The following is a 15,593-nucleotide window of genomic DNA, read 5'->3' on the forward strand; positions in this document are numbered from 1 at the left end:
TGATCGTTAACAGTTCAACCATAGAGATATTAGTTCACTATAATATCTCTATGGTTCAACGACGATCGTTTGAAAACGATCAAGTTGAAATAATAACGATAGCGAGTACCTTTCCTGTAAATCGTTAACATTTCAATGTTTACGTAGAAGATTACCGATTATTGTTAACGATAGCGTCGAATAACGTCGACAGGAAAACAGACTTTAGAAGAGATGTTAAACAGAGCCATATTTATGGCTCCGATGTTAAAATTGTTAGTGCGCCCTCTATATCGTCACACAGTCAATGTTCCTTTTTTATGCGATGAATTTGTCGAGGTTCAACTTGCATTCACAACAAATGACGATACATGCACTACACACAATAAGTTTTTTCAAATTTTATTACCTCTCAAATTGACAACTTCAGAAAGATAATTTAAATAGTAGTTCTTAACAGTAACATTAATAAAAAGATCAACAATCAAAGAAAGACAGGAATAATGGTAATGGCATATATATTACATATACACACAGAAATAAAATACACAAATAAATACAAGAGTATTATACACCAAGAAAAAACGCAACATGTCTAATAAGACAAAAAAACATAGGTAAATAAAGAAGTGGATAAAAAAATAAGTAAGTACATTTAAGTACAACCAGGGAAGAGTAAAATTACAATTAAAAAATTATAATTTCACTCTTCCCTATTATAATGGAGAAATAAGTACAATTTTAGTACCAAATTAATGTTTTGTGGCAGTACAAACTCTATTCAACTAATATATCTATTCTAATACAAACACACCCAACAAATTCCAAATTAATACCCCTTCCAGATGTTACCCATTCCTAACAATTCCCCTTCAAAATAATCCTCCATCTAGACTCCCTATTATTTTTCTCCGCTATCGAATAAAAATTAAATGATTCTACAGTAAAAGATGACCTATCACATTAATTATCTTATATATTGCAATAAATTCAAACATGATTACATGATATATACTATATTTATTATTAAATATTACGTTAGAAATCTAAACATTTTTCTTTTACTGATTTATTGGTCAAGCATTTATAAAAATATTTCTAATAAATTAAATAATTGCATTCAATTTACAATTTGAGAAGGGTTATGAATAATGATAAACTAGGGGTTTATACAGATTCAAGCATTTATTGATGAAGGGTAATTTTGTCTACTGTATAAAATAATGTAGAAAAAACCTAGGTAGAAATAATATATATTTAGACAGGACTATCACTTAGTATATTCACAATACAGACGTTGGTGACACGCCATACAAAACGGCTTTTTAATCCGGCGGCCTAGATTGTAGGTGGCCAAGATGGATCTAACCCCTAATACACACAGTGCACAAACACAGAGAATAAAAACTCTTACAAATTTATCGCTTTTGGACAAACATAAAATAGCCTCATGACGGACTCATATTGGTATTAAAATAATCATAAGATTATATCTTAGATTCTAACTGGCATAGAAGCTATTCAATCTATACCATGCTAAGTGTAATAAATACATACATAATTATTAATATATAATACAGTCAATTCATAATATACATATTTTTAACAGCATCGTATAGCACTGGTTTGTGGTCTTAGGTGATTTGGTCACTAGTTATTTACATGACGTTAAATGATACAAATAATATAACATGAGTTTAAAAAGAAATAAAATAAAATGGCCACTTTTTAAAGCAAGATCCAGCCATTGATCAATAATATGGAGTAATTAAAATTAAGAGTAATTTGTGTGCGTTTGCGAAGTTAACGGGATATTATTAGGAAACAAGCACAGATGCCTTTAGTTTACAAGGATATAATGCACAAACTATGATATATTAAAATTTAAAATGTTGGGCTGGACCTGGCATATTAAGTTTAAAAAAAATTAAGTTTATTAAATTAAAAAACCCTAAATTGAAGATTACTTTCTAAGAAAACATGCAATTTAACTGCTTTGACATAAAATATAATTATTTCAACTTCATAAATTTAAATATAACCATTAAGAAAATTGATCATTCATATATTGTTCAGTTCCAAATTTACCAAATAGTGCATGTTTGAAAATTCATAAATAAGTTATCAAGTAGGTACAGAGTTCAAAGATCAAAAGTCAAGGTTCACCGAGGTACTTTCACGTAAACCATCATATTGCTGTCCCTCTTCCGTCATGTAGTATGCCATTGTCGGCACTCTTTTAAGCGTTACACGTCCTCCGCCCATACCGCGTAATCGTCGGATAAAAAGGAGTATCGCAGTGAACACGATGATAAAGCAAAGTATAAGTAGATATTCGTATGAAATTACTGAAACAGGGATCCAAGGCGGTTGGTAATTTTTTTGGAATGAACCTTGTTGGATTTCTCTGAAATTTAAAAAAAAAAAAAATCCTGAAAATATTTATTTATTAACTCCCTGGTAATGGCAAAGTGCATTAACAGTACTATAGCCCTATCCTACAATAGCCTACACAATGCAATCTGGGTTTTCTAGACATGCACAGATGATTGTAAAGTTCCTGTTTTTCAGTCTCTAAATATGTTCTTTGTAAAAAATCTTATGTGTTAGACATACATGTTGACTATATTTAAAGGTTTAACAAACAGGTGATAATAATATTAATAATAACTTTAAAATGAAAAACTTTTTTTTATAAAGCATGAATTTCAATTATCTCATTAAGGCATACAGTATATATAATTAATAACAATATGGTTTCTTGAAGGCAGATTGCACATCAAGAAACCAAACCAAGGATCCCTAACAAGTGCAACTAAAACGACACAAGATAGGAGGATCTGGCAAGAGGTCGTGAAACAGAAGCCATCACAAGTCTCCCAGACGGTGTGGACAGCTTAGGTCAAGGTCAGGGGCCAAGTCTCCGAGTGTTATATCTATCTACCTGATGTGATAGTGCCAGCAACATACCTTTCCAAATCATCCGGATAAACCCTTGCTAAACTTCCACCAGTACTCCTTCCATTCCCCCCCCCCCCCCATTGGTTTATTTTTTAAATGTTAATGTATCTCATTGGCTATTGCTAAATTTCATTCATGCATTGTTTAAAAAACGTTGTAATAGTAGTTTGATGTCCATGTACATTAGATATGTATTCGTCATTCGCTACAGTACATAATAAAGAGCTTTTTGCGACGAAATAGGACATACGTAATTTTTCCAAGTTTCAGCGCTGTAAAACTGATTTTGATTTTTACACGATGACCATAAAACCAAAAATGGTTAAATTGTGCATGTCTGTGATAACAGAATCCGAGGTAATCACCTGGAACAAGACTCAAGCAAATACAAGCATGGTACGGTGACAACATCTTCTAAACTAAGCATACGCGAATAGTGATGTTGCAAAATTGAAATCTTATCGTATACTGTATACAACAGGGATTGCTTATGACCGCAAAGATAAACATCTTTTACATGTTGATAATGATTCTTTCTCATTTCTTGAATCATATATCAAGTAATTTAATATTTTTAGTGACATAGAACCTTCATAAAATCTAGTGTGAAATAGATAATAAATTTATAAATAAAATAATTTACATAATGTATTTACGCTGGTAAAACGAAGCACTACTAACCTGAGAGGTAAAAACCTTGTTCTATATAAAATTGCACCTAACGTCCACTGCACTTCTTTATCGTGAATAAGACTTGCTGTACGCAAATATTTATATTCTTTAGGAAACTTAAAACCACTATGCAATACTGCCATCATCCATGCCGATTTAAAACATTGATCACTAAAAAATACAATTAAAATATATACATAAATTCTGAATCCCAAGTAAGAAAAATAGTGTTTTAAAAAGATTCAATAAATAATGTTTATTAATACACTGAATACAGTACGTTAAATTGTTGAAGTGGGGAAAATGTTGGAAATGAATTAAAAATGAACGTGTTATTTACAATTATTCATCATACTATCACACTACATGAGGGAAATATACATTGTCTATTCTACAATTCATTCATAACTATCTATAATATCATCAATTAAACTAAACATAATTTAATTGCAGATACGGATGTGTTTTATGATGCCATGAAACTAGTTTCAAAAGCAGTCATTAAAATCAAAATAATTTGTAATATTAGACACATATAGAGTAAGTCTTGTTTGTTGTTGAATAACTTATTAATAGCATTAACAAGTAAATATACAATAGACAAACGATAGCAGTATTATTATTATACGACTGCGAATTGATACGAAACAAATTTTATTGTTCAGGAGGGTTTTTAGAGGGATGTTTATTTGAGGGAGGCGTTTATTTTTTTGGGTGTAATATGGTAACACGTATATATATATATATGAAAAATGCAACACAATTAATATATAAATGTTATCAAAATTTTATCAAAATGCTTTGTAAATTGTAGATTAAATTCTACTACAAATAGAAATGTATTGTAATATAATATTGTGTATATTATGCGTGTGGCGGGGCATTTATTCGAGGAAATAAATAAACGCCCTGGGTGTTTATTCCAGGGGGCGCGTTTATTCCAAATTATGTTCTATGGGAGGCGTTTATACAAGGGAGGCGTTTATACAAGGGAGGCGTTTATTCAAAGCGGGGTGTTTATTTAAATAAATATGGTATCTATCTATAATTACAGTTCCAATCAATTTTAAAAACCTACCGTAACCTAAATTCATCTGCTTTAGTATAAAGGCCTTTTCTTCTATGCTCTTCTATTAAAGACCATTTTGTTGCACAATATTCCTACAAGAGAAAACATAACATTACTGTATTACGATACATAAAAACACAGAATTAAAACGAACGTCACGATAAAGACTACACATAGGCGGCTCAAGAAATATCCTGGCCCTGATAAATATAAATCAATAAAAAAAATTTAGAACAACCAGAAAAATGTTTCAACGTTTGCACATGCTAAAAATTTTGAAACACTGATGACGCCAACGCAACACAAATAGATGTGCAAGCAGGTGCAGATTTGGTTTCATAAGTCTGTAAAATGAACAAAAACAAACATTAAACAAACTTACAGATGCTGCTTTACGATAAACGTTGTAAGAATAAGGTCCTCCAATTCGCAAAACATCCTCCATACAATACCAGTACTCGGAAAAGCCATAGAACTCACTATTTGCAAAGTTAATATTTGGCTGGAATACTCCATTTACAGAGCAGGGTTGTTTTTGACAAGGGACAGTCTTATTCAGAAGTGGTTGAATAACTTGGTGACATGTACTGAAGTCACCCGTTCCTTCTAGGTGGTATTTTGTGTTTTTAAAATTAATACTGGTCTGCATTTCAACAGGCAGGCATGGGTCGAGTATTGGTGACACAGGACTTAGGCCTAGAGAGGTCAAAGAACTGCAAATAAAAAAAAACAAATTTATAAATCTATTGTACTTGATTAATTTTAACATGGCTGAACATTTATTTGCAACGACCGACGACCAAACCACGTAATGTCAGATCGTTGTTCGCATGCAGAAAAATATTTGGATGCGTGTCCTCGCTCCTCAACTTGGCACAGTTTTGATGGGTTCTAGGTCCAGGGCGCGATATTTTTTTACGCTCAACGAAACTGCCAGCTAGCCAGAATACCGTTTTCTGATTGGATGTTGATGTCACGTGAGATGTTTAAATCACTCACTCATGCAGTTCGCCTCAGTAGGTAATTCCTCCTCGCACTCTCCGACCGGTTGCGACTCGCACTGCTCTTTAGGCTAGCAATTACGTGTTGTAGGAATGGTACATTTCAACTACTAGCTCCTTGCACAACAGACAGAGGCTTACAATTTCCCGCATTTTTATCGTGTCGCCATCGTTGAAATGTTTTTTCGTAATATTTATTGCTCTTTTCTATGTACAATGTTTGAGATAAAATAATTATAAATAAGAGCAATTATCGTTGTGGATAATACCGAAACGTGGATAATAAAGAAATCACGCATTGGCGATAAAACGTTGGTCTGGATGGTGTAAATTTGTTTTTGTTTATGGTCCAACATCATTTGTTGAAAATTTTAAAAAAATGATAATAAATAATCACAAACACTATTTCCCTGTGACTTATAAATATATATTTAGATGAGTTGTTGCTTGTAATTCTGCCACAAAGGAATTGAGCCTTTTTTGTCAGTATATAAAAGGATGACAAAAGTGTATTTTGACCGTGCCAGCCCGATGTTCCAAGAAACTCTTCACAAGTTTCCGCTTTTTGGGTTTAGCCGCTCTTATTTATAATTATTTTATCTCAAACATTGTAGGCCTACATAGAAAAGAGCAATAAATGTTACGAAAAAATTTCAACGATGGCGACACGATAAAAATGCGGGAAATTGTAAGCCTCTGGTTGTCTCCTCTGGCTGTCTGTTGTGCAAAGAGCTAGTAGTTGTTTCAGGCAGCGTGCTCTCAGGCAGCGAGCCATTGAAATGTACGATTCCTACAACACGTAAATTGCTAGCCTAGAGCAGTGCGAGTCGCAACCGGTCGAAGATTGCGAGAGGGGGAATTACCTACTCTGAGGCGAACTGCATGCGTGAGTGATTTGAACATCTCACGTGACATCAACATCCAATCAGAAAACAGTATTCTGGCTAGCTGGCAGTTTCGTTGAGCGTAAAAAAATATCGCGTCCAGGGCGACGACTGACGACACATTGATTGACTAGGTTGGTTGTCGGTCGTCACAAATTGATAGCTCTCAAATACCATGTGAAAACGTCAGATCACCAAATTGCTAGACTATATTGTGTTGGTGCTTCCAACATACATACCTTCTATTACTAGACAGCATGGATTTAATTAGCATATTTTCATAACGTGATCTTGCAGCATTACTTCCAAAGCCAAGGAAAGTAGTGACGTACACTCTGTAGTTATGCTCAGCTTCATGAGTATCACAACCTAAACTAAACTCTGCTAGTAGAGATTTGGCATCCTCCTCCTACAATGCAAATATAACAACATAGATGTAATGTATGTATGTATGTATTTTAAATTATTATTTTTTTTCCACTAATGCAGTTTTGCATAGCATACACAAATGTGCTTTGTTAAGGCACGTGCTGTTTGAATAAATTATATTTAAAACTAGATTTAATTCGTCACTATGACGAATTATAGGTTATATGCATTGATTTAAATAAAGATAATTGATTTTTAAAAGATATATTGATTGATTGATTTTCTCAGAATCTTTAATTATTTATAATATATGATAGGACCTTGCTAACGCGAACACCATAGCCGGTATCACAATCCGATCAAAGATCCATATGCGTATAATGTCATAAACCACATTTGTTGTTACATAATAATAAAGACATAAGTTACTTTTTATCTAGATTTCATTATAAATCATGTGTATAATCTATACACAAAGAAATAAATTTGAACAAACAATACGGATAATAAAAAAAAAATCTTATTTCGTTTCCCAAGGTGAGACTCGATCTCGGTACCTTGAATGCCATAGACACGAGCACAGACCATCGAGCCATACACAACTGACTAAAAGTTGTAGAAAAATTCCTCCGTGTATTTACTATGCAGTAACCACTTTGGTGCAAATAGATTATTACATACCGCAATGAATTATAATTTTTTACTATGATGACATCTTTAAAAATGTAAAAAAATGATGCACTGTCAAACTATATACTTTTAACTTTAATATATGAACTTCTTAAGAAAGAAAGTTAATGTTAAGTTTGTTATTTCGGCCTAAGAAAATGTCATAATTTGTCTGATTGTCAAAATTATTTTTTTTAAATTTAATATGCAATTAATGAAGACTTAATCAACTTTTGTTCTCTTAATTTGATAATAAATCATACATATGATACATACACTTCAAGAAAATGAAATAAAAAATAGGTGTTCCCCAGCATTCTGACGATATCTATTAATTAAAAAAATTAGCATATTTTCACCATTTTGTTAACTTATACGTGCGTAGCCTGTCACTTTTGACGTGCTCGTATAACGCAATTTCGAGTTGAAAAGTGAATCACATATGATGATATTATTAAAGAAAGACTGTAAAACAGAAATCAGGCAAAAAGAGTGCGCATTAACGTTTAACGCGCAGTGCGCGTGCAAAAATCAGCGCACTCATGGCAATTTTTTAAACGCCTAAAATTGCCTGAAACGTACTCTAATTTCATCGAAAATAAATTTTAACAATTTTGAACATTTTAAGCGCGCGTACCCAAGCGTTATATGCGCTACGCACGTAATTGTATTGCCATATGATGAAATATGACCTGAAATTTATGAGTACCAAATTTTGTTTAATTGTGATTCATGCTTGTGAAGATATGAATACAAACGTGATTTCGTTAAATCGCGCGTAGATTGATTGATTGATTGCGCACCGTGAAAACATAACCACATCGATTCCTGGTCATAAGGAATATACTCTGAAAAATTGACTTAGCTAGATGAAACTGATGCCAAGATTCACGGACAAAATAGTGCTAAGGAAAGAATAAATAAATAAATAAATAAATAAATAAAGATCCTGACAGAATCAAGAGGTTATATGCATTAATGCATATAACCTAATTACAAATTTTAACAGAAAAATATGAAATCATATTACAGCCAAAAACTTAATACTGAAATAAGGATCTACTGATAAAAATGGCAGTAGAGACAAAAATTGACGGATGTTGTTTATAACTAGCTAGTCTGTTAGGCCTACATTTCTTTATAAATAGTAGCCTAACTATTACAACAACTAAAGCCAAAGTCTAGTCATGTCCTGGGACCACACTCTATTAGTCACCACGGATTGACTTTTTTCATCTTCGACTTTTGGGACCAGGAATGCTAGTAGACCAAACCCAGTACCGTTTTGATTCCGATAATTCAGGAAATTTCCTCATGACATAATGATTCCTCAAGTTATTATTGTGTCCATTTACATTGCATGCTAGTATACTTTAAGAGGTGCCACTAGCTGGCGTTTTGATTTTTATTTGTAAAAATGATACCCCATGTCCACCAATTTATTTTACAAATATTTAGCCAAATCATCACGATCTACAACCTAGACCAATTTCTAAATGTGCAAACATTATTGCATTGTTAGTAATATACTACCATAGCTTTCTGAACATGCAAATTGTGAATAATCACCCACATATTAGTATACATTGTATCAGAAAGCACTATTCAAAATAGAGGTAATTTCCAGAGTACATAATAATGTTAGTGTCCAAGAAATATATAAAAATACCTAGAGTTAATATTTTAAAAAGATGAGTATATTGTTTGTAATTACAAAGTGAACAGAAGTTTTAATAGCTAAGATAAATTTCTCAATTGCCATCCTTCTGAATTGGGAGAAATATGTTAAGCTCTGTCTACACTATCAAACTAGTTTGACAAAAACAGTGTGATGTGCCCAAATATGGTAGTGATATGCTTGATTATGGTAGTGATATGACATCATCATGTCCATATATGGGCATATTACATTTTTTTGTCACATAAAGTTTGATAGTGTAGGCAGAGCTTAAGTAATGAATTGCAAGCAAATGATTAGAAAGTTAGAATTACTAAAATACTCACTCATTCTAGCATACTAATGCATAGAGATATAGATAGTAGTGCAAAATATTAAAATAATTCATCTGTTTAGAAATCTGGGGCAATGGGGAATCTTTAATGTAGGTAGGTGGTGTAACAGTGAAATGGGTGATATATTAAGCTAGTTAGCATATCCCTTCTACCTAGCAAAATGCAATAATTCTGTGTTGGGAGAAGAAATGATAGCATATAACCGGATGGTTTTGTAATTACAATGATATTGTATTCTACAGTGATAACCATCTCTAAGCACAATAAACTAGTTATCCCTCGCAAAGGTCCTTCATGTATAGCCGACATCATACATATTTCTGATTTAAAAACAGATAATTTATTTTGAAAAAATACCAGTACTTGATAAACACCTTGACATTAGATGGGTCAAATCTTACAATGTACGGGACTTCAAAAGCAATTTGAGCCGACCCGCCTCCCATGTCTAGGATTCCCACGGTACGCTTTCGTTGCATGTGGTCGGTGTCACCATTAATTGCTGGCATCTCAACATCAACAATAGCGTCATCTATAAAGAATCCAGAAAGTTAATTTTTATTTATTATAAATAAATAAATTTTGGTTGTACTGTACAATCATTTAAGACTTATTTAAGATTCACAGATAAAATTTTATGAAAAATAAAAAAATGTAGAATTCCAGTTAATTGTAAACTTACCGTCATCAGCATGGTCAAACCTTCCAAGTACGTAATTTATTCCAATCCAAGCATACACGCCCTCTTGCTTTCCCGAGATCACCTCAAAATGGGTGTCCGAGAACAAGAAATCAAAATCTTTAGGAACGTCATGAATTAAATCTTCTAGAATTGCTTTCTGTTGACTAAAATTATAAAACAAAGGATTCAAATAGGATAAAACTTACTCCAAATAGAATCTTTCATTCTTTATTGGATCACTGTCATTAATGAAAATAATTCCACGGGCAGATAATAATAACTATCAGAAGTATGCTAATGAGGTTCATGATAAAAAAAAAATAGCTATATATATGAAGTGAGGAATTATTGTCATAAATTGGTAACATTTCTGATAAAAATCTTTCATTATTTGGTCTGGATCTGGTAGCTACTGTATAAACGACATCATATATGCTATCAGTATCACATACAGGTGTAATCATCCTATAGTTTTTTAAACATAATCAGTATTTTGTTTTATTACTGTAGTATCTTACAATACTATCAGTCTGTATATTCTGACAGGGAAGAATTTCATTTTAAAATTTTGTTTAGCAATATTGCTATAAACTGAAACATAGTTTTGCATTGTATTTTTTGCTACACAATTTTAGAAATGTGTGGGAATAAGGTCGTTTTGTATAGCTTTTTGCTATGGTACACTGGTGAAATTATTCCCTGACTGATGTGTTGAATGTGAAATGAATTTTAAATTTTACAAGGTTGAGACACTATTTCTTCTCGATTGATCGGAGTTAAATTGCAATCTATTGGAGTTACTGTACATTGCAGTTCAGTTCGATCGGTGTTCAGATTTGATTTTAATCAATTAATTTTGTTCTATACTCTAGTACATGTGAACACGGTTTTAAGCCATGTTTACACTTTCAAACCAAAATGTGATGTGTGCATATATGGACATGATGATGTCATATCACTACCATATTTGAGCTTACCGCTACCATATTTGGGCACACTTTTTTTGTCAAACTAGTTTGATCGTGTAGAGAGTTTTAGACTTGCCTTTCAGGGAGCATCCTCATTCCCGCCGTAGCCAGTATGTATAGTGGCGTTTCTGCATGTTTATTCTTTGGAATGTGAGATCCAGCAAACTTTAGCAATGGTTTTATATATTCACTAGCATCCTCTGGGTTTTCACTAAAAGTCGATAAACCTGGGGGAAAATAGAATAGCAGAAATGCATGAATACAGCACAAATTAATAACACAAAACAAATATTGATATAAAGTTTGCAGTGTGAAAGCCGAGTTAAGTACTTGGCAAAATATATCAGCAAAAACATTATTCAGAGAGAGAGAGGGCTTACTACTTGATATTTTGTAAATGGGTAAATAATCTGTTACCTGCAGCCTACTTGGCTGAATTGCAGTATCTTTTAATAAATTAAAAGGCTTCATTACGACCCTGACTTCTTGATTAATGCTGGTAGCCCAAAAGCAGTAATTAATAATGAATTATCATCTATAGTTTGTCTTGTGCTTATCTGTAAATAATTAATTACACCATTTTCTTACCAGGCTTAATCTTTTTAACAACTGGATTCCTATATTTATCTCTCATCTGTTGAATTTGTAATAATTTATTATGTTTGCCGTCGTGACGCGGCCAGAAATATACAAAAACTCTCGTCCCGCTGCTTCCGGCATCTAGCACAATACCAAAGTACAAATTTGGATTGTTTATATCAGTAGCACCATATTGTTCGTATTTCTTTACATATTTTGCATAGGAAGCGTCTTGCTCTACCTTTCGAGTCTCATGATAGATGATGATGGTTGACGATAAAAGTAAAACAACGATAATAAACTTGACAATTGTAGGATAACAGTACTTTGTGTATCGCAAACTTAGATGCCATATTGCTGGGATTTTGCAACAGCTTAAAATCCTATAAGAAAATAAACAATTGATTAATAATGCAATAATAATTTATTAACTTAAACAGAATAAAATGTTATAAATATATACAATAAAACGATTTAGGCCCACTTAGGCCTATGGTTTTATATTAAGAAGACAGACGATAAAATAAACAGCAAAAACTTGAAGCTGCATTGATTGGTATTGAGTTGAGCTAACGTTGCCGAGGAGTGAAAACCTTTTTATGCTTAGTCGCGCCTACTTAAGTTTCGTTTTATTAATATTATTTTATGTTCAATTTGATATTGCGCAAGGAAATGTTTGCACGATTATTTTGTGCCCGGGCCAAGATTTCCTTGCTAAAATGGTTCATATTGCGCATAACACATGCATGATAGTAATGTCCCTGGCACACCAGTATGCACATTCAGTTTCTGCTGTTACTTTCTAGTATATTCTACTAGCTAGGCTTAGTATATTCGTAATACAAAAATTGAGTAGTGTAGGCAAACCATCATACCGCCCCCTACATTGAACCTGCCCAGTGACGTGTGATTGTGTATTCTTTCTTTCTTTCCTAGCCTAGCTAGGAGGCCTAGAAAAAAGGTTCAATATAACATGCGTAAATTCTCTAAAATCATTACTTACCAAGCCATTAATGACTATTATATAATTCATTCATTAAAATCTAAACTAAAGTTAAAATACACAGTTTATTATTTGACAAAAATCATAATTATTTCGCCTTGTCCAGACGACAAAACTGCCGGTTTCGTTTGCCGTGTCATCAATGAAGTGTTTACCAATTTCATTGTGCGTTACTTAATTAATAAACGCGTTCTACTAAACATGTTTACATTAAACATTTAAATTAATAATTCTTATTTTTCCGTCCTTGTCTTGATTCGTAGGTTATTATTTATGTTATGCCTATAAGTATATTAAAGAATTCTGTCATAAAAATTAGAGCGCCATTAACATTTGTAAGAAACGCGTCAAACATACTTGTTCACGCACTCTCTACACAAGAGATTTTTATAATTTCCATAAAACAATAACACGTCGTCAAAAATAAAGTGAAGAAGAGTACTGTTTTTACCTAATAAAATGACAAACAATAGCGTAGAAGAACGTGTTCTCATTCAAGAAATAGCTAAACATGATTTGCAAATATCTGCACTTATACAGGTTATATTTTAGATCGTACAGTTTTGATTTATTTTGCTAGGCCTGGATTTCTGAGCAGCAGTAGCCTAGGCCTAGTATCCTACAATAAGGAGGTCGTCTGTGCACTGAAAGCGAGCATGACAAATCGAACTTACCTAGGCCTAGCCTCATTAAATAGGGTAGAATGTCTTTAATAACATTGATATTTTTTCCAAACAGGATATTCGACAAAATGTTAACACTATCGATGCGCTTGAGGATGTTCATTTGAAAATAAAGGAAGAATTAAAGATTATTAAAACAAGAGTTGAAGTGAGTCATTTATTTGATCATACAGTAGGGCAGGGAGTTGTACAACTCCCTGCTGAGTAGGGTAGGCCTAAATGTATTTTTTTTTCTGTATAATGTACCACCGACGCACGGATGAATGTCACCTTTCATTTTTCTATCTTTAAATCAGTTTTATTTTTATTCCAAGGATCTTGATGTATTGGCAAAAGAACAAGATGACGAAAACCAGAAACATCAATACCAGAATACTGTAGATAAATATAAGAAACAAATTATCAGGCAAGTATTTCATTATTCATTTTAATATTTATTCGTTTTAATTTGAACCCTTCGTATCACCTTCCTATTTTATAAATTCCTCTGCATCAGACTTCACTCTCCTCATACAACAGTTAAAAAACATACAGTAAAGGGTTTATTAGGGTGTTGATATCACACACATTGTTAAATAACATTTGATTTCCTCTTTTTTAGCACTCACACAGAAATTAAAAAAGCAAGACTGGCGTGTAAAATGAAGATTGACCAAAATGACAAAGATGAACTTCTTTCTGGAAGTTTAGACCCGGAACTAAAACAAAGGTGACGTTTATTATAATGAACTATGAATAAATTTGCAAGTAGTATACTAGAGTTAGAAAGCTGTTTAGACCCGGAACTAAAACAAAGGTGACGTTTATTATAATGAACTATGAATAAATTGGCAAGTAGTATCCTAGAGTTAGAAAGCTGTTTAGACCCGGAACTAAAACAAAGGTGATGTTTATTATAATGAACTATGAATAAATTGGCAAGTAGTATCCTAGAGTTAGAAAGCTGTTTAGACCCGGAACTAAAACAAAGGTGACGTTTATTATAATGAACTATGAATAAATTGGCAAGTAGTATACTAGAGTTAGAAAGCTGTTTATGTGGTGTATTTAGAATTTATTTTCTATTTTTAAGGAAAAAGAAGGAAAGTCGTGCAAAGACAGCGTCAACTATAACAGAAAACCTGATGGCTTTAAATAAAATGATGGTACAAAGTGTTGAACAGAGTGAAAACACCAATAAGGTTTTAGGTAAACATATCATTGATATTTTTGTTTCCCTTTTCTTTTTTATCTGTCTGTTTAAATTTAATCTGTCTTTAGGCATGTCTCCCACAAGCATTATGCTTTTTTTAACATACCTTCTTCAATTATTTCATTTCAGATAAATCATCCAAAGGCATATCAAAAGCACATGACGAATTTGAAAAAATGAATCGAGGAATTCGTACAAGCGGAAACTTTTTAACGAAATATAACAGAAGAGAACTCACGGACAAACTTTTCATGTTTCTTGCGGTGGCGCTTTTCTTTGGAACAGTTGTTTACATTATACAAAAACGATTTCTCTGAAAAAAATATTTAATATTAGAATCATGCATTAATTTTTGTTAAATATTGTATTTAAATCGATAATATATTTATGGAATTCAAATAATAAAGATTCCAAGTACATTCTCCCAGTTTTCCAGTAATTTTTTAGGATATCAGACATGAAATATACATGTACTACAGTAAAAAACTATATTCACATAGCCTACAATAAATACATTGTAGTGATTAATTTAGGAACAGTTAACTGGCAGAACAATTGAGCTATTCTAAGTTAATAAGTTGTGGGAACAAAAACAATACTCACTATATCTGGTATATTAGGCAAGTCCCATCATTTCTGAACATTTTACTAAGCCTCAGCATTATGTGGTAGGTTGACCAGTGCCTTGTCCTCCATAGCATTTTCAACTAGGTACTCATTTACAGCTGAGTATACAGGGAATTGAACCCGGCTTTCTCTGTATGTCAAGTGTCCAAACCACTCGGCTACCCAACTCCATGGTATATTATATTCTGTACCAATTGGATTGTGTTATAAAAACACTTTAGATTATTGATGGATTTCTATTA

General features: G+C 32.6%; 2 protein-coding genes across 3 annotated transcripts; one reads left to right on the plus strand and one right to left on the minus strand.

Moving 5' to 3' along the window:
* Positions 1-365: 365 nt before the first annotated feature.
* Positions 366-12,977, minus strand: LOC140046368 (ectonucleoside triphosphate diphosphohydrolase 4-like). Of its 2 annotated transcripts, none has more exons than XM_072090990.1 (10): positions 12,850-12,977; positions 11,856-12,229; positions 11,344-11,494; positions 10,300-10,463; positions 10,019-10,149; positions 6,806-6,975; positions 5,064-5,394; positions 4,691-4,773; positions 3,622-3,783; positions 366-2,386 (listed from the first exon to the last, which is right to left on the minus strand). In XM_072090990.1, the coding sequence occupies exons 1-10, from the start codon at positions 12,855-12,857 to the stop codon at positions 2,128-2,130; spliced, it is 1,833 nt and encodes a 610-aa protein (XP_071947091.1). In that variant the 5' UTR covers positions 12,858-12,977; the 3' UTR covers positions 366-2,127. The 2 variants fall into 2 exon arrangements, with proteins under 2 accessions (XP_071947091.1, XP_071947090.1); XM_072090989.1 differs by having other exon boundaries at positions 9,992-10,149.
* A 271-nt stretch (positions 12,978-13,248) lies between these two features.
* LOC140046370 (vesicle transport protein SEC20-like) lies at positions 13,249-15,580 on the plus strand. Its single transcript, XM_072090992.1, has 6 exons — positions 13,249-13,389; positions 13,588-13,680; positions 13,847-13,938; positions 14,134-14,241; positions 14,605-14,720; positions 14,854-15,580. Exons 1-6 carry the CDS (start codon positions 13,309-13,311, stop codon positions 15,039-15,041), a joined length of 678 nt encoding a protein of 225 aa, XP_071947093.1. The 5' UTR covers positions 13,249-13,308; the 3' UTR covers positions 15,042-15,580.
* The last annotated feature ends 13 nt before the right edge of the window (positions 15,581-15,593 follow it).

This window comes from Antedon mediterranea, chromosome 4 (genome assembly GCF_964355755.1).
Source record: "Antedon mediterranea chromosome 4, ecAntMedi1.1, whole genome shotgun sequence".
Lineage (NCBI taxonomy): Eukaryota > Metazoa > Echinodermata > Crinoidea > Comatulida > Antedonidae > Antedon > Antedon mediterranea.